At 46.7% G+C, this 27,692-nt stretch overlaps 1 protein-coding gene across 1 annotated transcript in view; it reads right to left on the reverse strand.

Moving 5' to 3' along the window:
• Window positions 1–27,692, reverse strand: part of LOC141943663 (uncharacterized) — a 104,165-nt gene that overhangs the window by 40,116 nt on the left and 36,357 nt on the right. The window contains exons 37-60 of the mRNA XM_074869312.1: window positions 24,416–24,451; window positions 23,015–23,047; window positions 21,705–21,776; window positions 20,908–20,967; window positions 20,012–20,047; window positions 18,831–18,911; window positions 17,892–17,927; window positions 16,903–16,947; window positions 16,553–16,624; window positions 15,866–15,901; window positions 15,715–15,750; window positions 14,132–14,173; window positions 12,211–12,264; window positions 10,813–10,851; window positions 10,594–10,629; window positions 9,593–9,727; window positions 8,844–8,963; window positions 7,282–7,410; window positions 6,896–7,006; window positions 5,358–5,363; window positions 1,482–1,562; window positions 1,320–1,370; window positions 301–336; window positions 136–180 (exon numbers count right to left, since the gene is read on the reverse strand). Of these exons, the coding sequence (XP_074725413.1) occupies window positions 136–180; window positions 301–336; window positions 1,320–1,370; window positions 1,482–1,562; window positions 5,358–5,363; window positions 6,896–7,006; window positions 7,282–7,410; window positions 8,844–8,963; window positions 9,593–9,727; window positions 10,594–10,629; window positions 10,813–10,851; window positions 12,211–12,264; window positions 14,132–14,173; window positions 15,715–15,750; window positions 15,866–15,901; window positions 16,553–16,624; window positions 16,903–16,947; window positions 17,892–17,927; window positions 18,831–18,911; window positions 20,012–20,047; window positions 20,908–20,967; window positions 21,705–21,776; window positions 23,015–23,047; window positions 24,416–24,451 (1,428 nt within the window). The remainder of the gene's footprint in view (window positions 1–135; window positions 181–300; window positions 337–1,319; window positions 1,371–1,481; window positions 1,563–5,357; window positions 5,364–6,895; window positions 7,007–7,281; window positions 7,411–8,843; window positions 8,964–9,592; window positions 9,728–10,593; window positions 10,630–10,812; window positions 10,852–12,210; window positions 12,265–14,131; window positions 14,174–15,714; window positions 15,751–15,865; window positions 15,902–16,552; window positions 16,625–16,902; window positions 16,948–17,891; window positions 17,928–18,830; window positions 18,912–20,011; window positions 20,048–20,907; window positions 20,968–21,704; window positions 21,777–23,014; window positions 23,048–24,415; window positions 24,452–27,692) is intronic.

Consider the following 27,692-nt stretch of genomic DNA (forward strand, 5'->3'; position numbering starts at 1 on the left):
CCTACTGGCCTGGCCAATTTTCACCCATGATTCCTCAACCTCCATATGAGACTGCTCTGGGAGATGGATCACTATCCTGACTCCCTGCAGGTGCCATTGGATATCTGCATTAAAAGGTGAAACAAAATCACCGACCTTTTGGCCATGGGAGGGTGGATCTTCTGGGCCAGTTTCTTCCTTCTGTAAAAAAAAAAATGCACATACAGAACCAGGCTGGGATGTGGTGTGATGGGAGAAAGGATCAGCTGCATCCTCACCACACGCAGCTGCGATAAGAGGAGTACAACATGAATGCTGTACCTTAATTCTCCTTGGGTGGTCAGGGCCTGGGTACGCCTTGAATTGAAAAAGAAAAGAGGAAAGTGTGAGAGCATTTGGAGAAAGTTTCCACCCTTGAGCCATGGAAAAGACATCTCTGAGCAGCGAGATGTTAGGCAGCAAGTGAGGAGGGTGGAGGCATCTCACAGGGAAGCCGTGTGTTACTGAGGATCATGGGAACCCCATTGAAGGGCTCCTGGTTGGAGACGGGGTGGCCTCCAGGCTTCTTCTGACCTCCTCCAGCCTAGACAGGACATCTGAGAGCTGGTGTTGCCTGTTGCATATGGGCTACCAGGGATGGTGAACCAAGAAACGCCTCAGTACCAGGCTTTTGGCAATGCCACAGACGACCCACCTTAACCATGGCCCTTTAGGGAGGACTAATGAGAAGATGTGTTTTCTCATGGAGTGGATGAGCTCAGCTCAGTGCTGCCATTCCTCCTGGGAATGCAGGGTGAGGGTTACTCACTGCTTTCAAAGAAATTCATTCAAACTTAGGAAAAACGTGTTGTTCAGAATTTTTCATCCTTATCTCTCTTAAATTTTGTAAAAATCAACTCTTTGCAGTTTCTGTTTCTGGTGTCTTGTGTCAATATCAACAATGTAATTGTGCAGGTGTGTCAGAGCTGTATGTGTTTACAAACACACACATATATTTACACATTTAAACACATACAAATATCTCTTGGGACATAAAACACCCTCCAGTTAGGCTGCTTTCCTCATGAACCAGGTTATTATGTTCCCTCATTGATTAAGTTTGATTTTGCCCACTTCTGTTTTCCGAGCATCATGTTTCCCTTGCCAGATACAGGGAGAACAATCTGCTCTGCCAAGAGAGACAGCTTCTGCAGCAGCTGTTTCTTGCTTTATTTATTAATATTTATCACAAACCTTTCACACCCTCCTCTACTTTTGTTGTGACTTTGCACAAGCGGGCAACTGGAGTTCCCCTTGCGTCCATGTGGTTGAAGACACCCTTGTATGGGGTCTTCACTCACCGTGGATCCAGACGGGGATTTCCGAGCTCCCGGGGCACCAGGGGGATGAACCTGTGAGGGAGCCAACAAGGAAGTGTCACTGCTTCCTCCTGGATCACACCGATGGCTCTGCTCTTGCACACAGGCCAGCCTGAAGCCGCCGCGGTGAAACGAGGTCTTTACCATGTGTCTCTTGTGCTCAGCAGATCTCCTGGCTCTAACGTGTCTTGGGAGTGCAGAGCCATCGTCTAAATTCACATTTTCCTGTGGGAAGGGAAACAGCATCCTGCTGAGCACCTAATATTATACATATTATTATAATAATATATGTTATTTAGCACTGTGCAATTAATTTACTGCTATTTCAAAGAAATAAAACCCACCTAAAATATTGCAACATTGAACTTTAAATGCCTCCCTGTACCAGCCATGCCCAAGTAACACACCTGCTATGCATTTAATGTATCTCATTGGAATAAGACAACTATTAATGCCTATTAATGTCTACATGTTAATCTGCCACTTGGTGATGTTTGCAGTGCTCGTGATTTTGGCTGATGTATATTTAAGGCACACACAGTAAAGCTTGTACAAATAGTTACTGGCCTGGCTCATAAATTGCTTGTTCTTTTCCATATTATCAACAGTAAATTATCTACTTGCTGTTGTAAAAATTATAATATTCCTAGCTGCTGGATATCTCAGTGTACAGCAATTATTCCTTGAACCACACAGTGGAAGCACCTCAGTGTAGCTTTGGGGAATATTTTGGTATGAAAGTAAAAAACAAGTGAATTTATTTATAACAAAAGAAAGCTGGGCACCTCCTTGTACCCAAACCCAAACCCTGAGTCCTGCGAGGAGCACATGAAGGAGAGGGAGAAATCAGGATAGGGTGCAGTTATGTAGCACTATTCCCACATTTTTTGTTGCAGAAACAGACACTTGGATTCATCTCAATTAATTTCACCTAGAAGTATGTGTCGAGACATTCAGATGGTTAAAGTTAAGGGAAAATAAATCCTAACTGAAGGACTTCCAAGAAATGCTGGTTAGTCCAGCCCTGGACATTATGCTGTCAGGTTTTCAGGGATGATAGTCCTGTTTTGCTGGATCATAATTTCACCTAGTGGCTAATGAACCCAGGAAGTTTCTGACTCACCAAAATACGTAAGGGAAAAAAAAAAATTATTGTGGTCCAATTAAAATTGAAATTCTTTACTGAAAGATGGCGAGGATGACAGAAGGAGGAATAAAAGACAGGTCAGTGATGTGCTGGCACATATTGTTCAGGGGAGTGCTCATCTAGGGTGTTTTTTGTGGGACAAGCTAGAGAAACATCTCCCAGAGAGGTGCAGAGGTGATTTGGGTGGGTCAGATGGCACCATCAGATGAGACCAAGTGAACATTCCTGTCCATCCTGCACTGGGTCACAGCTCATCTGTGTACCGACCGGCTGTAAAATGCTGCTGCTCTTTAGCATGAGCCCATGTTCAATTCACAGACGTGCCAATAGCGTCACAAGGCAGTGTCGAGGCAAGCCCATGGGTTGCCAAGACCTCGCTGAGTTCTGAAGGCGACCCGTATGCATGCGATCTCATAAAGCTGCCATTTACTGGGGTGGTGGGAAATTGCAGGGGATAATAACTCTCCTTCATTCTGCAATTCCTCCGCAATTTTACCAGTTTCCTGCTCTGAGGTGCCAGCAATAAGGCACCTCAAAGAAAAGTAGAGAGGCTGCTGCTTTCTAAAGGAATGATTTATTGATGGTGGGTGACAGTGTAAAAAAGAAAGTAAAAGAGAGTGGAGGGAGAAAAGGAGGAAAGGAACGGAAAGAATTAGGACAAGAAAGTGGAAATAAAAGGGAGAGTGAAAAAAACCAACCTTCCTGCAAAGAGGTATGGGAAAGAGAGAAATAGCAAAGGCCAAGAGGATAGCAGGTAGGAAAATTAAGTGAGTATGGGTTTATCCACATGGAGACAACCAGGGGTGTTTATCTGAATTAACTCTGAAAATGAGTAAGCTTAACTACAGGGGAGCTGGGAGATGGAGGAAGCAGGAATTGGCTGGTACGGTCCCATAACACCAAAGTGGCTCATCCATGGAAAGAGTAACCAGCCACCTCTTCTCACATGGGCTCATGTACCTGGGCTCATCCTGCCTCCTTATATCAGTTAATTTGCTTTCACCATTAACTCCTGCCAGCCAGAAATTGCACCTCCGAGATGAAGCTCTTGGGCTATTACAGGCTGCTTCTCTCTAGGGCCCCATGAACCTTTTAACAGGTAAAATTTGTGATTACAGCTGCTGCTGCTGGGAAAACAACTGGCTCCATTTCGCTCCCTTTGCTGAGGTCAGTTTGGCTGTGGGAGCCACCAGGAATGAGACGATGCAGGAGCTGCAGGGAGAAAGGGGCTGCTGCTGTTCCCCTGCCTTTGGGCCACACTCTTCCCTCCTCCTGAGAATAAAGGGGATTTTACACTCAATACAACAGAGGAAAATGCCCTGGGGTGTAGATTCTCTTGTGCTAGGGAGTTTGAAGGGCCCTAAAAAACTTATGGCAGCTGTTCTACTTTTACAAATGCCCCTACCAAAATGGGGATCGTCGGACACAAGAGCAGGAAGGGTGGTTCTATCGGCCCATCTTTCAAACAACTCTTCCTTTGACGGGGAATCCTCTGGGCTGGGATTCAGAGAAAGGTGCACCAATAATTATTGCCAAACACATAGGTGCAGCATCGCTGTCAGCCGGCACTGATATTGGACATGCTAATCTATAGGGATCTTGAACACCAGCCCCAATGGGGCAGGAGTTCATCTCTATAAACCCAAAATGCAAACTCTTCCCCTCCAGCCCCCTGTGCTCTGCTCCTGATAACTCAGACAGCAACAGACAAGGAATTGCTGCCTTGTCCCTTCTCCCTCCAGCCTGCTCCCGGGGTTAATCAGCTTGAGCTCTAATTTCCCATTTGAATTAGAAGTCTTCAGTTTCCTCCCTCCAGCTCTCCTGCCTTTCACTGCAAGATTAAAGAGCCCTTTAACATTTGGTATCTCCTCCCTGCAAAAAATCTTCGATGCTGAAATCAAATCATCTTAGCCACCCTGAGTTTGGCTAAAAAATATCTGGTCTTAGGTTTCTTGTGATAAACGAGCCTGTACGCACCTACAAATCACTTTTGTGGTTCTGCTCTGCACTTTCCATGGGGCTTTAAAATAAAAAGTGGCATTCCAAACAGGATACAGAGATTGCTTTTGGTCCTTGGGATGCAGCCATGGGGCTTTAAAATAAAAAGTGACATCCCAAAGAGGGCGCAGAGATTGCTTTTTGTGTTTGGGATGCAGGGATTGAATTAATTGCTTACACCCCCGATGAGTGAGGACAGTTCTGTCTACCCAAATGTCACATTTGGCATGGCCACACGCTCCCTCTTCCTTCCTGGTGCCACGGCCATGGTGTCTGGGCACATGGATGCACTTGGCTTCCAGACACCCATAAATAGGGCTCACTCCCGTTTCACTGAGGAGGCAGATGCCGTGTCTGTGGTGAGTCTGATTTATTAAATGACACCACGCAGGGGCACATGTTAAGACATGAGGGCTCTGCTCACAAAGAGCATCCAGCATGGGTGAAATCCATGGTTTCAAATGAAGCCAGAGATGCAGGACCTCCCCAATTTCATGGTCTCCAGGTGCAGGTCCATAGGGACTGGGCTCTACTTGCTTCTGAGAGCAGGACACCAAAAATCTCCCACCTCAGCCAGGGGCTTGTAGCCCAATCCCCAAGAAATGTGGGGGTTTGGGCTTCATCCTCTGTGCTTCCAGATCTCTCTTCATTTTAACCATGCCCATCCAAGGGAAACGGTGCATCCAGGAGGAGAAACAAAGCTGATGGCTGCTCATGGCACAGGCCACCATCTCCAGAGCTGCAGCTTACACACATACACGCTCGTGTCGGGGGGTGTGTGTCTGCGTGTGTTTGTGCCGGGAGCCCTCTCGTGGCTGCTGCAACATCGTTTGTTCCAGCTTCGTGATTCCGTGTGGTAATTCGCAGATTCAGACTAGAGACTGCTAAAGCGATGGGAGCAGAAGCAAGTGTTCAGCAGACTATCTAAATCAGAGAGAGATTTCCTCCAGCAGGGTCTCCCCACTTTGAGCTACCCTCTCTTTGCTATTCCTAGAAATATCCTTGCTAACACCGTTCCTAGCAGCAACCGTGCCTGTAGCTGCAAGCAAACATCCAGGGGATTTTTCCATTCACTTTTTAAGGCTGTTGGTAACCAGTCTCTGAGTATTTTCAGAAAGAGAATTCCGTCCATCACACAGGAGCATGTCAGTGTGCAAAGGTGTTAAGCCAGCACTGGATAAATGCATTTTCTCTCTCTCCATCACTGGGGCTGGTGTCACTTGATGGCTGGTGTTTGGGTAGGGTCTGGCAGCTGGGCTGGACTGGGCACTTATGGTTACAGTGATGTTCAAACTGGAGGGTGCTGGGTTTGGTACATGGCAGTGAAGCATGGTTTGGGCTCTCAGAAGAAAATGCATGCCCAGGAGGGCAGAAAAAAAAGAGTGAAATGGGATGTTAGGGCTCAGTCAACCACACTGCAGCAACACCACAACTTATCGCCCATCAGCTGAGCTGTGGTAACTGCTGCTATCAGCCTGGATGCACCCTCCAACTTCGCTGAAAATTATATAATGTGTCTTAGAGGGTATGGACACATGTGCTTGTAAAGCAGTTCTAACCCCTGGCTATGGAAGAAACCTCTACTTTGCTACTGTCCTTCAGCTGAAGTGCAGTAACAAACCACTTCAACTTTTTAAGAGGCAGACCTTGAAGAAAGAGGTAAGGTGTGCCACCTGGCATCATGTTTCCTCTGGGACAGTCACCTTGGTTCAGCTAACCCACAAAGGCTTATTAAATTACAATTTGCTCTTGTTGGTGAGACCTTAAAAAGGAGAAAGTCCCCAAATTCCTGCTTAGACCCTAAAATCCTCTTCTTTAAGGGAGTCAGACTCTGCACTCCAGAGCTGGGCTCAGGACGGTGCATACCAGGGTCTAAAAGACTATCACTGTCCAGGGAAACCTGAGAGTCTGTGGACTATTCTGAGACATCTGTGGAAAACAAGAAGGAAGAGGAAATATCTTGTCAAGGGGCATATCTTAAATTCACTGCCTGGGCTCTGCACTGTCCCTGGAGTATTACAAGTCTGATTTAAAAAAGTATTGAGAATCATCAACTATTCAGCCAACCAAACCCAAATAACAGGATGGATGCTGTGGCCAGATGGATTCAGATTAGAAAGAGATTTTCCTTCCCCCCCGTCCCCCCCCCAAAAAAAAAAAGTGGGTAATTAACTAACAAAACATTTGTCAAGGGCTCTGGGGGTTCCCACTTCCCTGTCTGTATGCAAAGGACAAGGTTGGCCACCAGTCTCCTGCCCAGGTCCCATGTCTGAGCAGTGGTATCCTCTGGAGATGTGGGGGGACCTGTCCCAGGACTCAGACCACTGGATGAGATATGTGTATCCGAGTCCCTTCCAGTCTATCACTTATCTCCACACTGGTCTACTGCCCAGAACTGCTGGGGAAGACATACATGGCTGATGTCCTGTTGTCCTTCCACCCTCTCCTCCAAGGACTTGAGAAGCTCCATGGGCTGACTTCCTTGCAGATCATCTTCTGGGTGTGGTGTGGACACAGCCAAGCTCTGCAGAGGGTGATGGATAAGCAGCAACACAGTCTCACTAATTACTTAGAGCAGGAGATGGAAAACAAGACCCTTTTCCAAGCTCTGACAGCAATTAATGCAGGGATCCTTATCCTTTCTCTAACTTAGCTTCTCATTGGAGTAAAATAGGGGCAAAACTCACAGAATTGTAATGTTTTGTCCTATCAACCTCTGAGAAATGTAACTCCTTTGTATCTATTAAATCAGCACAAGTAGAAAAACAATTAAAAGTCACTGAACAGGCATTTACATACACTGCTGAGAGAAGTGTTTGTCCCTCTTGAGTCTCTCTCCTTCCTTCTTTCCTCAGATGTTTTCTCCAAGGACTCGGGAGGGTTTTCTAAGGACTCATACTCAGGTTCAGAACCACCAGCAGATAGACCCTGTGGAGACCAAAGAAAGTTACTGTTTTTTCTAAGTCAAGACATCATCCACAATACACTGCTTTATCAACACTGTCATTTATTCAATAGCATGCCCAGAGACAGCAGGACAAGCCTGGAGACCAAGGTGCCAAGACCTCTCTTGCACCTTATTTGGGAAATGCCAACAAGGATGGGCTGGGGCAGATTGCAAGGATCCCCCGTGGGTTGGAGGGCTGCTTTGACCCCCTTTGGTCTCTTAGGCTGGCCCAGATGAGCAGAGAGGTCCCCAACCCTTTCTGCCAGATTGAGTTGTCTCAAAAGCCCGACAGAGACAGCTTTGGTGTCTCTGTACCCCAAATCCCAGCATTGCTGGCTCCAGGGTTGCTGGCACACATCCAGTTTGTGTCTTTTGGTGCAAATACATCTACTGGTGTACACTTCATCCCCTCTCAAGCCCCTAAAATGCTATCATCCAGATTGCAATGATCCAGAAAAGCAACAAGTCTCACCTGAGATCAGAGCAGAAGCCTGGAGCTGAGAGGGAATGAGCCTGTCTCACCCTGTCTAAGAACCTGAGCAACTGGGTCATTACTGAACCAACCACAGAAGAAGAATCATCAGGAGCTGGCTCCAAACACCCCCACAGCTCTTGTGCTCCAGTTGGAGACAACATTTCCTACCAGTGACCTACAAGGGTTTATGGAGAGTGAGTCACTTCTTGGCTGTCATAAAAAGAGAACGAGAAAAGCCCCATGGCAGCTGCATTTCCTGGACTATCTCTTATCAGGACTGTCTAGTACGGGCAAATTAAGATACATGACTCCTGCAGCAGCTATGAGAGCTGACCTGGATACAGCCGTCTGATGTTATTCCTGGAGGTGTGCTGTACCACATTGGAATTTGGTTCAGCATGGAGATTAAGCCTTAACATTGTTAATAAATTCCTAATTCCCATAAACACAAACTGTCTGTTACTTGCAATTGCAAAGGATGCAGGTGACTAGATTCTCTCTAGCAATTAGCCTGGTTACTCAAGCAAACGAGGGCTGTGGAAGCATGGCAGGAAATCCTCTCCTGGGCAATCTCAATCCAATTTGACAGCAGGACTGGATCCACCCCTGACAGGGCAGGAGAGAAGCACCTAGATTACAGCCTTCAAGTGAGGAGAAGTTGCAGAGCAAGTTCAACAGATAACCAGAACTGATGTGGCTTGAAATCAGCCCAACAGGTGTTGGTTTTTTGCTTAGAAGACAAGAATGAGTTGTGGTTGGGTGGAAAGGAAGGGAGGATGAGGATCAGCAGAAGGCATCACTGGAGCATGGACTGGGAGCTCACAGGCAGCTGGTACACATTTGATGTGCAATCTGTTAATATTATTGCTGCAGCAGACCAGATGGACAGGAGTGTAGATCTAGTAAATACACTTCTTCTGCTCTGCTGTTTATTTTCACCTTAGGGAGTCCTCCAGACACCGGCACCCTAAACTGAGCCTCCACCTCCAGGCTCTGTGCTTCTTCTGTCACCTCAGTGCTGGCCAGCCCATCATGAGAAGTATCAAACACCAGTGAATCCTGCAGTATCAAAAAAAGTGGGTTGGTGTGGTCATGACAAACCTGAGCTCCCAGGATCCACACATGTGATGAGCCGGAACCCAATGGGTTATTTCTACCCACTGCCCCATGCCTCCAGCATGCTCTGTCCCACCTGGTAGCTTTTCCGAACCAGGATGGAGCAAGTAGTCAGCAATTCCCTGCTAGCCACCTCCAAGCCTTCCTTCCAAGCTAGTCCTACCTCCCTGGGACCCCTCTTGCTTTTGAGGCTGCCCTTGTGATCGCTTCTTGTGCTTCCAGCTGCTTTGCTCCCCTTTCACACCCACCACTCCAACAATCCACAACCCTCAAAGGGCATAAGGAGGCTGATGACTTTGGAGGATGGCTTCTAGCTACCTCCATCAACAACAAGGGCTGGCTGATTCCTTTATTTCTACTGAAAAAAGAATGCTTTGCAATCCCATCAGTTTAACCCGAAGATCCAAGATCCTCGTGCAAGCCATTAGCTGCTTCCAGCTTAACCGTTTCTTACAGTGGCTGCAAGTCACTGTAACCTGCTTGACCCTGAAGCCTTCAGTGATTCATTTCTGTCTCTTGCATTTCCTTTGAGGTCTGTCTGTCCCCTGAGGATGATAGATGACAATACTCACGCTGTGCTTGGTGGCATGCAGAGTTGCCTGCTTTCTCCTGGAGGTCTTGCTTGTCCTGGAGCCACCCAACTGCCGCACCAGTCCGTCCAGCCCATCCTGCAGGAGTGCGTTGGAGAGGTCCTTCAGCAGTGCCAGCTGCAACCAGTGGAGACCATTAAGGCAGTAGCCCAGTGCCACCCTCCTGTTCCTGACACATGACAGTGCAAGTGCAGCTACCCCAAAACAATGACTGATGCATTTCCAGTGGAGCTCACACGGCACCTTGTGAAGCGATGTGCCCCGACAGACCATGGATGATTTAAACACAGGTGGCTATGTTTTGGGCATCTATGAGTCGATCAATGGTGCTTATGTGGTGGCTCTCCTCATCCTAAATAAAACTGCTACATTTGCCCAGATCAGTCAGTCCCTCACCTCCCTCAGTCACACCTCCAGAATTTACAGAAAGGAGCTGAAGGTAATGAGCACAACTATAAGTACCTGCCTGGTAGATACTAAAAGCTGAGCCTCATGACACTTCCTGAGCTTGATGGCCACCTTGAGAGTGGAGAGGGAGGTCACCAGTCTAGCACTGCTGTCTTGCACAGTGATTATTCACTATTATTTGTGTCATGAGCTAAGGAACAACCCAAACTGGACTTTGCACTAAACAGGACAAAGAGCCCCAGAGGACTGTGGGGGTCTCCTCTTGATGGCTGTGCAGACCCAGTGCTGAAGTACAAGCCAATCCAGGTGGTAGCACCAAGCTCTGAATGGGTATTTGCCACGTCTCAATGTTATATGGGCCTCAAAGCCACCATCCACCCCATAACATAGCAGCAGAAAAGCTGTCCAGGAAGTATTTAAATATATATGGTAAGCTGTAAAAGGAAACGTAACAGTCCTGACTTTTTGTGAGTGCCAGTGCTGGACCTGGGGGAGTGCACATTGTCTCCAGAAGGCCAGATGGAAAAGCTTAATTACAATCCCCTTGTCAGAAGGAAGGTCAAAGCATTACCTACCTTGATACCATTTGCTTCAAAAAGCCTCTCCAGATCCTGCAAGAGGAAAGAACGGTCAGAACTTCTCCTTGTCTTTCCTCCAGCCCAGGAAGCTGGTCCTGCGGGTGGTTGATGGCTAAGCCTGGGGACACACACTGGGTCCCCTCTGCCATCCCAACCCCAGACAGAGAGGGAGGTGTTTCCAACATTAATACGCTCTATAATTTTTATTTTATTTACCTTCATTTCCACTCCTTTGCCTGGTGGACCAGGTTCTCCCTTCAAATGAACAAGAACAACTCATTAATTAAGTCATTATCCCAATGAGCAACAAGAAGAGGAGCTCTGAGGAGAGGCAAGAGCCACATATCTAGCCCTTACTCTGCTATCAGCTCGCGCTGTGACTCCAGACAAATCCCCGTCGGCTCAGAGAGGGGGTTTAAATCCCACCCTCCTCAATGGGCTCCTTCACTCCTCCATTGGACACAGCTGCTGGCTGCATTTCACAGGGCAGGCCTGGACCAGACCATCATCAAAGTGAGGCTTGGATCAGAGCTTTGCACCATCCCCTTCTCCATTTCTTGGCCATGCACAATGTGTCAAAAAGCAAAGGTTTTTGAGGCCCCTCAATGCCACCAATGCTGTCACTGCTGTGGCAGCTGTGCAGAGGTAGCAGCAAGGAGGAGGATGGCCAAGGTGCCCCCATGGTTGGTGGTCCCTTCTGGACGTGGCCATGGTGCTGGTGGCCCTCCCTACTACCACATGCAGTCTGGGATAAGTATCTCCAATGGGTTGGACTCCCAACATCAAGTTGCATAGGTGGGCTGTCCATCTCTCCTTGCCCAGAACAGTGACACTCTCCAGGTGAGTGATCCTGGGCCACCACCACAGATGAAACTACAGATGAACTGCAACAGCTTGGGAGGTCCAGTGCTGAGCTGAGGAACATCTGCTGAGGCGGGGACTGACCTGCCTCTCTGATGGGCTTCATTTCACTGAAATCTGGTTTCTGTATCGACAGATTCCGGTGGAATGAAGGGCACCAGGAAGGCCCCAACAGCGCTGCATCTTCATGGTAAGATGTGCTGGGGTGAAGGAGCCACAATGTGGGGGTGCACTGGCCGAACTGGGTACATCTGAGGCACAGCCCATGCATGTTACCTGGATAAGTCCTTGCCTTTGAAAAGACCCAGATCTCATGCCAGTCAGGAGATCTACCCGTTGATGCTGCCTTCTGCAGCATTTTCATCTCCATTAGTTGAAAGAATTGGTCCCACTTCTAAAGATCTCTGGATGCGTGTGGTATCAAAAGCCATTTCTCCTTCCATCCCTTTCTGATGTGCTCGTCAACTTGCAGTGTGGAGGAAAGTAGGGACATAACACTGAACATTCTAGAAATTTATCCCATCCAACTCCTGAACAATATCTTTCTACCTAAATGTTGTGTATCTGTTTAATTGAGTTGTAGAACTACAGCATCATTGTGACCACAAGTTTATGAGACCATCTCAGAAACTCTGCTTTAAAAACCCAATCTTTTAGGGGGTCAGAAGAGATCTGAGATGGGTGCTCTTACCCTCTGGCCAGCCCAACACAATGGCATCAACACAAAGATGCCTCCATGCATTCAGGACATACCTTTGGGCCTGGAGGACCCCTTTCGCCTTTCAAGCCATCCTTCCCGCGATCCCCCTGTAAGCCAGCAGAAACATGTAAGTTCTTTGTCCCCTCTAAAATTCCCAGTGGAAATGATGGTTTCATCATGCATTGTGGTATTTCTCATGCGCTGGCCCATGCTGGACCCAGACTAACGTCATCTTTTCCAGATGGACTAACCAGCCTTTCCTTGTACCTATCTCACCGATTCACACAATTAAGTTAAACTTGTAGCAACTCTGCTCTTCACTTGAAACATGCTGCTTCTGCTTCAGAACTAAAGAAGGGCTCATGTCCCTGAGACCTTTACCGTGTTTCCTTTTTCCCCCACGTGGACTAATAACGATATTACATCTCCTTGCAATCAAAACTTTGCCTCTATTTCCCTGCCATCACAGCTTGGCTGATGAAGCAACACCATTTCTTTAATAAAGCCTGGGACTGGATGCTTTAAGTGGGGTTTGGGGAGATGACAGACCCACAGTGCAATTGCTTGCAGCTCTTGTTCTCCCACAGTCATCTGCTTTGCCTGTGACTCAGGACACACGAGTCCTGCAGGTAAATCAGAGAACTGGCAGGGCCAGACCAGGGCTGCCTGCAAAGAACCCATCTAGATATACACTCTGCACCCCTCTGAATGAGCCTTTTCTCCCAGCACAGCAAAATGTAGTAGAAATCGATGCTGCGGCTGGTCTGCCTCCTCCACATCTGCCTCGTGTCCTTCCCTGTCTCGAGCTGCAAGGTTCACAAAATAAACAGCCAGCTCACAAACCTTGTTAAAGTGAAGGAGGGAGAGAAGGCAACTAAATACATTTTTCATCTTACTGGGCTCTTTGATTACTCAAATTACTCCATGACTCCACCTCTGTTCCTGCGCTGGGTTGGATCTGGTGCTGCATGTGGCACTGTGGTTTGCATGCAGCCAAAGCTGCATTTCTTTGGCGTTTGTTTTGCTAAACAGACCATTGTAAGAGGGGTGGGAGCAGGTAAGGAGCTGCTCTGATATTGATCGCTACTTGGGCATTACTGGTCTTGGATCAGCCGGGATCAGGGCAACATGCTGAATCATGACCAACTCACTCAAGTTCGTTGAACCGGGAGCATAGCCAAGAGCAAATGCTGCCACACTGTATGCAAGCTCCCAATTTATTACCAAATGTTTACATAGTTTCATTTTCCACTTCTACATCCTACTGACCTTCAGATTTTGTCTGTTTACTGATCATGTGCTCACCACGCGCTCAGCAGGTGGTGTTCCAACCTGCTGCTTCTCGGGCTCGCAACGTGGTGTTCTATAGTGTTGCCTCATTTATCTACAGTCATTCTTCTAACCTAAAGGTCAGTTTACATTTTTGCTAACCACCAATTCTTAATTCCCACAGGGCATCCCCCAGATAGGATTCAGGCAGATTGGCCTGAAGTCATGAGGGGCTTCAGTAATATTTTCAGTGATCTTTCTTACAGGGCTGAAAAAAAACAGTGAATCTGTCTCTGCCATTTCCTATCACTGGAATTTCCATCTGTGCTGGATCCATGCTACTGCAATCCAAGTGCTGGCACTAAATAAAAGCTCTTCCAAACCTACCCACAATCAGAGCTGTTGCTATAACAAAGAGCTTCTGTAATAGCAATAGGCTCATTGGTCTAGACAAACTATCAGAGCTATTCCAGCATCCAAGTCATCTTATTCCCTTTCAGCAAAGCAGCCAATGATGCACTGTGTTTGGAGGACCTTTGTAGTTGGAGGTGGGAACAGCAGAATTTGCTTAAGGAATTTGGGAGTTTTGGGCTAGGTTGACAGACTTTGACTTATAAAAGTAATGAAGCTACAAAATACACAGCATGTGCAAAATAATCACATATTCAGCTTCAATACACATCTTCTTCAGCAAGGAGATCTTACCTTGTCACCTTTCAGGGTGATGATGTTCTCCAGAGAAGATATCTGCAAAAAAAATGAAAAAAACCTTGCTCACAAAGTGAAGGATGAGGTCTTCAATACAAGCTCTCACCTCCATGTGTCTTTTATCCCCATTAGCCCTTGTTCATGGGCAGAGCGCCAGATGCTTTCTCCCAAATCAGCCAGAAACCTGAACCTGCTATGTTTGGACTCAAGCCAACAGGGAGCTGGTGCAGCATCTTTGCTCTCTCAGAGATTCAGGGTGGTTGCGATGTTGCTGTTAGTACCTACATTTCCAGTAAAGTCCCACTTCCCCGCTGCTCAGGACATTGTGTTGGTCCCTCTCTGCCATGGGCGTTTAATGGGATATTTGAGTAGCTGGTTGAGTAACTGCATGAGTGAGAACAAGCCTTCTGAACCCTAGGAGGACCTGGTTGAGTGATGGACTGAGATGGTTATGTATTAGCAGAGGAGGATCTTGCCATACTCTGGAACAATAAGGCTCCTCCTAGTTTAAAGGGAACAGGGGGTGCTTGGCATCCCTGTGTCCCACACCCAAACAGACTGGAGTTCGGAGTTCAAGTAGTGCAGAATACACAAGAGACAAGTGAACAGGAATCCCAGTAGATAACAAAAACTGAAAATGGGGCTGGGATCACAAAATGGGTGGTTTCAAACAGCATTTTGGTACAGTTGGGGGTGGAGAGCTGCGATATATGGAGAGAGGCATCACCAGAAGGCACTGACTCCTTGCTCTTGGCTTGTCCTGAGCTCTGAAGTCACTGGAAATCACTGGTTTGTACAGGAGTGATACTGCTCAAGGTGGTTGGTACCATTTTTCCCAGTCTGAAGAAGCCTCTTACTTAGCTCCTACTAATACCTCATCCCTGGGTATGGAAGATGAAGTCTTGCCCAGCTCTCCTGAGATGCTGTGGCTCCTGGTTTTAGGGCAGAGGCTGCACTGGGGTGGCTTTGCTTCCATTGAAGCACAACAGGGTGAAAAAATGCCTCCTTGCACATTCATGTACTGAAACACCTTCCTGATCACCTAGATAACCTCTCAAAATCTTTTCCGGCCTTATTTTTGTTGAGACTGGGTTGAGTTGCTCACTCTTCATCCGACCCAACTTGATGTTAGGCCTTTCATCCCAAGGAAAACTCCATGCAAAGGCCCAGGAGAGTCCTGAGCATGAGTCATCCCATCTGCCTAAGCACCTTTCCTGGAAGGCATCCGTCTCTGTCTTGACTATAGAAGGAGCCCATATGCCTTGATTACACAACAGGTAGTGAATAAAGGTATCAGGTGGGTTCACAGCTAGCTTTTGGTCTCTTCTGTGTCACAGTCTTCTTGCAGCATCAATAACAAACCATTTGGGGTGGGATTCATGTGTTTACTGGTAGAGGAGCTAGCTTCATTGTTTTGCACTTTTGATAAGGCTAGGAGGGAAATCCACTCTACAACATGCACTGTTAAAAGCAGTAAGTTCTGGCAATGTGTCCTCCATGGTATCCAGGATTCATGATAAATCTCAATATATCCCTTCCCTGAACCATTGTGTAAATCAACAGAAGTAGGTGTTACTCACAATGCTTCCAGGAGTCCCAGGCAGCCCAGGCTCACCCTATGAAGATACAACACCCCCATAGCCCCACCCCCCCAAAAAATAGTGAGAACTTTTTAGCCCCCAAACAGACTCTCTCTCATGCAAGGTTAGAAATGGGAATGTGCAAACCTACAGATTCGCCCTTGTCTCCCTTTTCTCCAGTGATTCCCTAGGAGGTGGAGAGAAAGGTAGGATGAGAACAAGGTGTGGTAAGGGGTCTCAGCAGTCTCTACTCTCTTGCCAGCTCAGCATCCAATGGACTAACAAGCCCGTCTTTAAGCAGCTGAGCTAATGAAATCTGGATTTCAACATCTCTCCTGTGGAGGAGTTCTGTAATATTTAATAAGGGGTGAGATGATTAGCCCCTTCCTCATGGGTAGGCTCATTAGGGACTTTCCTCAAGTCAGCTGCTCAGTTTCACAAAGTTTGTAGAAACACCATGTCTTTGAGACCTCTGACAATGTAGCTGGTTTTAGTGTTTTCCAAAGCTATTAGAGGGAGCTCAGACAGAGCCTTCCTTCCTCACCAGATTGAGACAGCATCAAGCATTTTGTTTCCAGCTGTGTGGGGCTGGGAAGTTTTACACACTCAGAACACCCCAGTGCACAATCCTGCTAATCCTGTGCTCTAGCTAGTCAAACAAGACGGGAGAAACAGCCCTAATCCTCCCTTTGAAGAGGAGACCCCCTCCCCAGGAGAAAGGGAGCTTTCTATGCCTCACAGGATGTAAGGCAGAAAAAAAATATGGTTGTTTCTTTGATTGGCACTGTACTATCCCAAGTCCTCCCTCTCTCAACTGCTCCTTTAGGGATTGCCTTACATCCTTCCCAGGTTGTCCTGTATCGCCTTTTATCCCCTGCTCTCCAGGCCGTCCTGGGAGTCCAGGCGGCCCCTGCAAGAAATGATTTGGAGAAGCAATCAGAAATAGAGCACGTCCAGCAGCTCAAAAAAGTAAAGCAAACAACAAAAAAAAGCTACACCCCCTATGATTTTTCACCCAGGAAAGAAATATTTGCACATGGACATTTCTAAGTGGGGAGTCTTGTTAGGATGGAGAAGGAAGTCCTCTCCTCCTGCCCAGACCAGGGGTGCTTGGGCAGCAGCAGAGCAGCCTCCCCTGATGCCCCACCACTCACCTGGGCAGAAAATTATAATAATGGAAATTGTTACCCTGATTCCTCTCTCTCCTGGTTCTCCAGGGACACCAGCTTCTCCCTAAAAGAGAGGAGTAAGAGCTTTTAAAAGCTTGCTTCCATCAGGCTGAACCTTTATCGGTGATAATTATACTGCACTTACACCTGGAGGAACCAGTTTAAAGGAGAACCAAGTCCACCTACCATTCCAGTGGCTCTAAAGCTGGTAAGATCTCCTCTTTGGCATTATGTAATGCTTGGAAAGCCGGTAGAAAGGCAGTCTTGTGGTCAACTGAGATGTCTTAAACTAGTGGTAGTGTTTTAGAACAGTCTCATAAATGAAATAAATAGGGCAGAAGAAGTAGGGTGACAGTACAATACTCATATTTAGGAGGAAAATTATGTTATTTCCACCAAACCCTATATTATTTGTGGCAATCTGTTCTCTGCATCTTCTGCAGAGCATATAAAACAATCTCCCAAAACCCCACAGTTTAGTTCTTTTTTGTCCTTTCTTTTTCAGCCTTTAGCTTTGGAAGATGAAACCAAAGCTAAAATAAGAGAAAGAAAAACCAAAGGCAAGAGGAATATGATTCTTTGTAGTCTCATCTAACCTAAGGACAAATCAACAGGAAATAAAAAGAGCAGGGGTCAGCTTCAAAACCAATCAAAGGGGGTGTTTCTTCAGCTGCTACTTAACCAACCTGTACAATGCTTTGCCCAGGGGGTTTGAGGGTGTTAAAGGTTTATGTGGGGTGACTAAATTCGTAGCAGAAAAATCTACCAAGAGCTATCAAACCCATAACACATCACCTGTCACACAGGACATCCTACTTTTGCATTGTTCCCAGGACCTCCAGGGAAGTTGGTCACTCTTGGAGGTGAGATGGTGGGATGGATAGACCTTGACTCTAACTCAGTGCAGTCCTTCTCCTACACCGCTGTACCCAGAGCTCCAGCTGTGGGTGAGCCTGCTGTGTTTGGTAGATATGTAACTCTGGAAGGTGTGGGCTCCCCATTGATTACCTTGGTCCCAGAGGTGCCTTTCTTCCCTGGTTCTCCCTACAACACAATGCAAAAGTGCTAGGTTACATTTCCACCTGTGACCAAGTTTTTTACCCTGATTTCCTACTCAGGTTAAGAGCTGTTTTCTGAAATCACCGGTGACTCTGAAGTCAGGGGTGTTGGGCATCACCAGTGACTCTGAAGTGTTGGGCAGCAGTGCCTGAGGATCAGAAACACAGCTGCTTCTTTTTTCTCAAGACTTCCCTTGGTGATCCTATCCCACTTGGTATTCAGGGATCAAATCAGCCCTTTGAACTGAAGAAAAGTCTTCATTGACTGTGGTTAGGAGAGGCTTTCCAGAAGCCAGTTATGATGCTTTTAAGGGGCCACCTTGTTTGATCATAAGAGGGAACTATTATGCCCTAAAACCAAAAGCAAGCCCTTCAGGGCTGTTGTGGCTGCACGTTGTGCTAGTTCCCCTCACATCAGACAGACATGACTCAATGACAAAAAATCATGATGTTGAATAACACGTAAGAAATGTTGCATCCAGGCAGTGTAACACAAATACCATGGTGCCACACACTTGTTCCTCCCAGACCAAGGGTAAAGAGACTCAGCCCCTAAACACAGCTTAAAGCACATCCTAATGACAATCTGCAAAGGATCTACCTCCTCACTTGCAATGAAAGAGTGGACAGAGCAAATGAGAAGTTATATCCCTTGATGAGCCTAATTAGAGGTAGTTTGTCTGGTCTCGTTTGTTGACCATTGTTGTGCTGAGACTGGTCTCTTCCCCAACCAGGCTTGTAGAACATGCATGTTTCTGACTGGTACCATCTTGTCACTTGTTCCTACTTGTTATTTCAAGGCCATAACCCGGGGTTGTTAGTTTGGTACAGGGTGGCATACCAAGGGGTTCACCATGACCATCTGACTGGACTGTTAGCTTCTACTTACATCTTTACCTCTTAGTCCGGTCTCGCCTGGTTTCCCAGGTAATCCTGGTTCACCTTTCTCTCCCTTCAGACCTATATCTCCCTAAAGAAAACAAGACTGTTGTTACATTCCTCTTTTGCATTTCATAATCCTCACATTTTAGACATTGCGGGGTGGATTCAGACAGCGTGCCAGGCCCCATGGCTGTGCAATTGCTTCCACACTGCTGGCTGAAGCTTGGGCTCAGAGCATCTACCCTGTGCTAGGCAGGACTGTGCTCATGGTGTTTCCTTAGTGGGATAGGCTGAACAGCATCCATGTCTAATGCGGTCCATCTACATCCCATGAGTGGCCTTGGCCAGCGCTGCAGGACAGACTCTTCTGAGGTTCTCCACTACCAGGAAGCTTTGCAGCTCAAACAAGGTGGCCCATTAGTGGAGACCCAGGAGATGGGTCCAGTCTTGAGAGAGTGATGTAAACAGGGTCATTTCTCCCTCCATGTTTTAACTGCTACTCCCATGTAAAATCAGTTGAGCTGTCATGGATGGGTACCTATGCATCTGCTGTTTGAAGTTTGTACAACAGAAATCTTCCTCATTACTCAACCACCTCCCCATGCTTTGTCCCAACCCCAAAATACCTCTTGCTGCCTTCTCCACTTTGCAACTGCATTAACACATCTTGTTAACACAGCCTGTCTTGGATGCATCTCATTTATCTCTTTTGACATCCAATTTCTCCATGGCCATGAAGCTGATCCAGCCTAAATATTCTGCTTGCTGGGCTATGTATCATGCTGTATCATTTCCCAAATCCATAGCCTGGGGAGAAACGCTGTTTGAGAAATGTACACAGCAAGACAGATTCGCTGAACAAACGCCACATTTGGGATGTTTTCCAGACATCTCTTGACCAGTTTTGAATCCTTGTTAGGAGAAATCCTACAGGCTGGGATTTGCAGAATTCTTTAAGGCCTCATATGTTGCATCTTTTAATTGTTTCTCTATGCAGGGCTCTGCATGTCATACAGACACTCCAGCAAAGCAGGGTTTGCTCAGATCTTTCAGCTTTTGAACACTCCCTATGTCTTGACACTAGCCCCATGGCAAAGATAAAATCCCACTGACTCAGGTTGCTTTGGGTGACACAGGCATCAGTCATGAGACAACAGTTTATGTGTTGCAATCACTGCAGAGACTCACCTTCTGACCTGGTTTGCCAGACAAACCTACATTTCCCTGCAGAAATACAGACCGTTAGTCACACAACAAGAATGATACAAGTAGAACAATCTCAGGTGAGGGTCCTCTGTTGTATCTAAAAGGGGTAAACATCACACTCAATGCTGCAAAGCTGCTCTTTGACTGCAGGTATTAGCAGTGGAAACTGTAGTAAAATGCAAAGGAGGGAAGAAGAGATTGTGTCCTAAGAGAAGAGGGACTGCTGTAAGCACACGCTGTCTAGATACATGTCTTCCCCACTGTGAAACCATTAATACTTTGATGACTAGCTTTGATAGAGGGGTGGGGACCTCAAAGATGTTAGATTTTGCAAGCTTTTTTCTGGTTTAAAATGAAAGAGACTATTAATATCCTCGTAAGAGGGAACACCGAGGTATTAACCCAACCCTTACTAGACATCAGTGAACTCACGTGGGAGCCACCAGAAGCTTGCACCTTCTTAGACACAAAAGTCAGGACGATAACGGCCAAGTTCACCTCCAGTACACAAAGCCACTGGAAATGGGGCTTCCTTGGCTTTGCTGTTCACAGAATTACCAGCTGAGCATTGACCACCTGTGTTTTCTTCCAGACTCACGAGCAACCCTCTCTCTGCACTTTGGAGAAGCCCCCCCTTAACACTGTCTTCCACAGTCAGGTGTGAACTACCCCATCACACAAGACCACGATGGGATCACCAACCACAGGGTAACATCCCAACTCCTTGTCACCATCCCAGTATTAATTTGCTGGTGACAGGTTTTGTAGGTGAAGACCAGCAAACTCACATGCATGGAGGTGACAGATTTTGTCTCTGAACCTCCTGATTTGCCTCCTTAGGCCTCCCCTTTCCACATCCATCACGCTGCCCCACTCACCCTGTCGCCTGGATCTCCCTTCAGCCCAGGTTGACCAGGAATGCCAAAACCTGGACTTCCCTGCAAAAATCAATGATGATGTGTGTCTCAGCGTAAAGCTTAGGGAGCTTTTCCTCTCAACACTTCTACGTACAACAGAGACAGTTAGGGCCAAACCCTGTGCCAGTCCCACCTCCCAGATTCCCTCTCCATTTCGTCATGTCCCTCCTAACCACATTCGTTGCCAACTCTGAAAGATGCTGTCATGGAGACCCAACTTTCACTAGAGGGCTATTTGGAGAAGCCAGCACATGCCTCAGTTTCCCCAGCCCAATCTTGCAGATCTTGGCTGCAATTCTTCCATCACGATGCACAAACTGTGATGCAATGACCCTGCTCCACTCATTATCTCACTCTTGGGAACATGTCCTGTGCCATGCTGTTAGCAGTCTCCATTCCACCACCACTTTGCAGCCCCCTCAAGGATCAACCTGCTTCCCATCCTTGTTATAACTGCTGGGAGTTAGTTGCCAAATGCTGTGTTTGTGCCAAGCAAGATGCAGAGGGAGATACAGTGTCTTGCCAGAGCAGCTTCCAAGCTCACGACATCAATCTCCACATCTGAAGCTAGCAAAAAAAGAGCAGACCCTAAGCATTTTCATCAACCATGGGAAGCTGGGTGAGCTGAGCATCAGTAACTCTGCATCTCTCACTGACTCAGGAAGGAATTTGATCTGCCTCAGAGCTTCCTTTGTGGACACAAACAAAATAAAACTTTCTACCCTTAAAGGATGTGCCAAGAAAAGCAAGTGCATTACCTTCTCTCCTTTGTCTCCTTGTATTCCTTTGTTTCCTTGTGGCCCCAGGGCCCCTGTTGGCCCAATATCTCCCTGTGAATAAAGACATTCCCAAGGCTGATAATATCATGCAGGAAGACAAACCCTGTTCATGTGGCTGCATTTTGCACTCCTAATACACTCTGAAAACCATTCCCTTGCCAAATTCGCTCATCCACCCATCTTTAGGTCTACACTGAAGCCTTCTCTGTGGTACTTGGTCTTCTACCACACAAACCCCATCACAGTAGTTTCACCCTCTCCAGCCATGCAACTTGTATACTGTAAAGCATCATGTGTGCATTTATAGTATAAGCAGGATAAAATTCATGTCTCAGGCCATTACCTAAATGTAGCCAACCTAAAAGGAGACATTTTTGCTAACAGTGCTAAGCATTCTAAACAACAGACCAGTGAAGGGGGGGTGGCTCCAACATCCAAGTCCAGCAAAAAGGACAAAACTCATTGTCTCTAAGGGGTGAGGGAGGCATGAAGCACTGTAGGGTATTTCATGAACGTCAGCTGTCAAAAATCCAGGAGGACTTACTCCTGCAGTAAATACTCTTTACATGGATAAGGGAGATCTTTTATTTCTCTGAAGGTTGGCAACAAGCTATCAAGAATTAAAAAATTAAAATATTCCAGGCCATGTTCCACCATGAGGCCACTGCAAAAGTGAACTATATCCACTGTGCTATAAAGCAGCTGTACAATATGGACAACATAGTCAGGGATCAGTTCTGTCTCAGACATCTCCCTGGTTTGAGAAATTCAATTTCCTCCAGTCACAGGGAGGACAAACACCGGCTCAGGGTCCCAGAGAGGTGGGGAAATCTCCATCCGTGGAAATGCTCAGCACACAAGGTCATGAGCAACCTGACCCAGCTTTAAAGTTGGCTCTGTTTTGAGCAGGAGGTGGGACTAGAGACCTCCAGAAGTCCCTTCCAGCCTCAGTTGTGCTTTGATTTTATGTCAATGTGTCCCTTGGCTGGAAAGTAGCTTCTGTGAGTGGGCTGGATCTGTGCTTCAGTCATCTCTGCCTTTTAAAACTAGCGCATGGAAATCCTAAATTTCCCCACAGACTGGGGCTAGAAAGAGAATGACAGGCACAAAATGTTAATAAAAGCAAAAGAAATATCAGCAGGGCAAGACTATTGCTACTTTTCCAACCTCTCCTCTCCAGTCAATTACAAGGGGGGATATGATTCAGGTTATGAAACATGGTCCAGCCCTCACTTTTTTCAGGCAAAAATCTCATCTAAGTTTCAAGCAGTGCTAATTAATGTACTTACCCTGACACCTTTCTTGCCTGGAGGTCCCAAAACCTGAGGATAAAAAGAAATCACAGAAATGCTCTCTTATTTGGGAAAAAAGATCTCTATTTCAAAGGAGGGTCTATTCATGTTACCTTTTCCAAAGAAAGAGAATCTCAGCCTTGCTATGGGATAGGAAACCCATCACGTGCACTGGGTCATAAAATCCCAGAAACAGCTACAATTCAAATCCCAAACCCAGTGAAGCTTGTGAAAGAATCCCACCAACTTCACTGGGTTTTAGCTCCAGGGATGGGACTGAACGCTTACATGCAAGGAGTAATTGGCAGATAGCTGCTGTAGCCTTTGCTAACACACCAAGGACCAACCTTGGGGCAGCCATGAATCGTAATGACTCATTACAACCTTGAAGAGCAGCCTTGAGTTGAGTTTAGGGGCTACAGAGCTGTCTTCCTACCTTGTGTCTCCAACACAATTCTGTCAGCATTGCTAGGAAAGAATCCTAAGGTACCCTGCTCATTCAAGTGTCCTCCAGTCTGTCCTGGTGGTGGGTTTCAGTCCTTAGGGCAACCTCCAACTGCTTCCATGGCCCTTGTAGCAATGCTGTGGGGCATGCAGAGGTGGCCACCACCAAGGTTTCTCCTTAAAGCTGCCCTAGCATTTGGATGGACATGAAGAGGAGGCTGTAGAGTCCGGTTTCCACATGGGAATGAGGCAAATAAGACCCATCAGCAGCACAGGGACCAGCACAACCCCACTGGGAATGGGGAGCTTGAATGGGGGACAGGCCTGGAGCATAGGGATTCAATGGTGGGAAGGCTTTATCCTTATGTTTCCTGCACAGCAGTGGAACTCCTTTGAGGAGCCAGTGGGCAACTATAGTGCATGGCTGGGAATACAAGAAGTGGAGCAAGCAACCAGAAGACATAGTTGTCTGCAGGGTCAAAGAAAAGGTCCATTAGTTCTTCCTGCAGTTTAGTGGGACACATCTCTCTTGGTCCTTGGTCTACTGGCACTACTGGTGGTGATGCTGCATGGTTATAGCACAAGAAGGGCTGCAATCCACTCATAGTTACCCCCATAGCTGGAGCACCTGGAAATCCTGGGTTCCCCTGCAAGGCAAGAGGACATAAAATGAGCAATATGGGGCAATGCAAAATTTCTGCTCATTGCTCTCCCTCATCCATTCCTTAAAACAGTTCAAAACTCATCTCAGAAGCACAAGAGCAAAACAGAGAGGAGATGTTGAGCTTGTGGTGAAGCTCAAGGGCATCCCTGCTGGCTTCATCTCTGTGTAAGCCCCCCATAAACACACTCAACTGCACTTGCAAGAGCTGCACACATGGAACAAGCTGGGGAAAGTCAGGACATCTTCACCTGAGCTAGTGAAACATGTTGTTCTTGTACTGTTTGACTTACTTGGTCTCCCTTCTGCCCTGGAGGTCCTGGGAGTCCCTGTAAGACATCAGAAGAGAATTTCCACCAGACTGAAAACAGATTCAGCACTTTCGGTCCCTGTTGTAGTGAGAAGCTCCCAGCCAGAGGGAGGGAGGGAGGAAGCTCTTAAGCCTAATTTTTCACTGACTACAAGACACCTCTGCCAGACAGCTATAAGGGCTCTTGGGTGAGAGACGGAAATCCCCATGCCTATCTCTAGCATGCCTGGCTGCCATCTACCAGGAGACCAAGTGCAGAGCTGCAAGCTCTCATCCCGGGTAAAGCTATCAAGGACGGTCCTTTGCAAGCAATAAAAGGCATGAAAACAGCCATGAGATGCATGGGAGCTACCAGACCAGGTCAGTGTCTTGCCTAACCCAGACCAAGGATGCTGCTCAGAGCTGGAAGCTACAAGTACACATACCCACAATGCTTGCAGGGCCTTGCTTCTGCAAGGCGCACTGGCTCGAGGAAGAACGACAGCTTATTTCCATTTTTCACTACCATAGCTATTAGGAAAAAATGCTGCTGTCTCTTTTGATCTTTGAGGTTATAATCAGATGCATGTACAGAACAAGTGCAGCTGGGGGAGCTGTAAAAACAGCAAACCTGAAATATAACTCAATAAACGCAACCTGTGAATACTCAGTACGGAGTGGCAAAGGGTATTCAAGGTTTGTTTGTCAGTGCTCACTAGCCACAGACTGTCCTGGGGATTTACCATTGCTGCAAGGTCCCCCCATGCATGATTGCTCCTTCAGCAGCAGCGAGCTCCTGAACTTTGCAGTTACGTGGCGTGTAGCTACGTGGCCCAGTTATTTCTGGCCAGACTGGGAGAAGCCTTTGGTGGGGCCTCAAATTCCCTCCCTCTGGATCTCCAACCAGATACCTCAACTGCTGTGTCCTGAGCCCAAAAACAGAGCCAGCGCTTCTTCCCATCCTACTCTGTGCTCCAGTGCTGGCCAGTCTCACCTTCTCCCCTTTAACACCACCTTGCCCTTTGTTACCCTGGAAAACAGAAGATGCTTTAGTTAAGACAAGGCTCCACTGGCAGAGCAGGATGAGCCTGGAGGCTTGCACGATGCAGAAGAGCATGCTGAGCATGTTCCCTCCACTGGAAATTGTGAAAGCAGGAGGAAAGCAAAAAGGAAAAAAAAAGAAAAAAAATAAAGTTTTTTACATATATGTCATATGCAGTATATAGCATATGTTATATATATGGTCCATGCATTTCTATATTGTATATTAATTACCTTTATAGTATCTATAATATGTTAACATTATTGTATAATCAAACATATTACTGTATATACTTTATATATAATGCCTAATATTAAATTGCATTCATATTATAATCTTTAGTTACTATATAGTTATATCACCATCTAATACATAATTTAATATACATATATTACTACATATGGACTATCCTGAGCTTGATCAGACTGTTTCCTCCCAAGGACCTTGAGAGCCGAAGATGAGACAGTCTCGTGGAAAAGTTGAGATCTTACAGCATAGATAATGTGCAGGTCTGGGGTTACGGGGTGGGTCTAGGCTTAGCTCAGAGGCTGAGCGTAACCAAGAGGAGCAAGGTGAGATACCATCCCAGGACCCAGTTACAGGGGGTTCTATATTTACATATTCTTTTTCTATCTTAATTTTTAAAACTTCGTTCTGATTTGATTCATTTGGAGGCACACCCTTGGCTCAATTGGTTCTCCTTCCCCAGGTGGTCGTGGCCCAACCTTAAACAAAAGAGAGCAGCTGTGATTGCCTCCTGCACCCCCTGATGTCATCTCAGAAAGAGCTCACTGAGCTCATGGGCAACATCAACAGTTACCTCACCAGTGAGCAGCTTGCCAAATTTTGCTCTTTTCTCAGGGGGAGTCCATGAAACACCCAGTTACAGACCTATATTTGTGTGGATCAGGACCAGACAATTCAAGGAGGTCTTTGCTCTTGCAAAGAGCAAGACATGAGTAGCAAACTGGCTGTTAGCACTTGCAAAGACTTTACAGATTTTAAATCCTCTTTTACTTTATGAAATAAGAAAGCACTACTGCAAAGGGAAGCAAAGCACTTTATTTTGAGCTGAATGAGACATCTCCTTGGATATTATTTTTTCCTTCATTTTCCACCTCTCTTGGAAGTATGAAAATAATTTGTTTTGGGGTCAACATGGACATTTTTGAGCTTAACGGACATGAAATAAATCGGTGACTCAGATCCATTTGTCCACCAGCAGTAACTCAAAGAGTATATCCTGAGTTACCTGGAGAAGGGGGCATGCAGAGAGCCATACAACCCAATCCTAAGTGGTTGCTCCTCCGAGAGCCATAACAACCTGAGACCATGCTGAGATGCCTTACATACCACCTAAACCCACACCTGGCGCTCCCCATACCAGGGAAAATTCAGACTTCCCGAGTCTTTCTCTGGTGTCAAACTTCAACATGAGCTTGAGCCAGGTGCTTCAGGAAGAGGCAAACATCCACTCAAACCTGAACTGAGAGGCATTTCTCCTGGCTCAGGAAAAAGCCTCCTTCCTCCTACAGCCATTGCCCCTGTACATGCCAAGATCAGCTGATTCCTCCTGCACCTGCAGCTTTTCAGGTATTTTGTGACATGGAGAAGGCCTGGAGTTGAACTCCCACATCTCCATGAGTAGCGAGAGCTGGAAGATAGGCAGCAGTCTGCAAGAAAATCTTCCTGCCTGAGTCCCTTCCGGACCACTCCTTGCCATGTATCATCTTCCCTGGGTTCACAGCACAGTTTCCAGATTTGGGCTGGAGCTACATTTGTCCAGTCCCTTTCCTCTGGCAGCACCAGGACACCAAAATCATTCCTCCCCACCAACCCCATGCTCTTAAGCAAGGTGAGAGAATTGGTCAAGTCAAGGTTTCCTTGACTTGGAAGATGGGCACTTCCAAAAGAAAACTCAAACTTCAGGATGGGTTGTATCACCTCTCACAGGGCTCATCTTTCTTCACTGAGAGAGGCATCCTGGCACTAGACATTAAATGATTCAGGCATTTAATTAGGTAGGAATGGGTCTGGGCCTGGATGGTTCAGAGGAAGGTGTCCAAAATGCAGATGTGAGACAATCTGTTCCTTACATCTTCCTCCCTCTTCATCCCATCAGAGTTGGGATCAAGCCCTGGTGCGTCTTCTCTCAAAACAGTTAACATGAATTACTAGTTTTGCAGAGTCTCACTGGCCACAAAAATGTCATTAATTCTTTGATTAAAGTACCGCATCT

The sequence above is a fragment of the Strix uralensis genome, chromosome 5 (genome assembly GCF_047716275.1).
Source record: "Strix uralensis isolate ZFMK-TIS-50842 chromosome 5, bStrUra1, whole genome shotgun sequence".
Lineage (NCBI taxonomy): Eukaryota > Metazoa > Chordata > Aves > Strigiformes > Strigidae > Strix > Strix uralensis.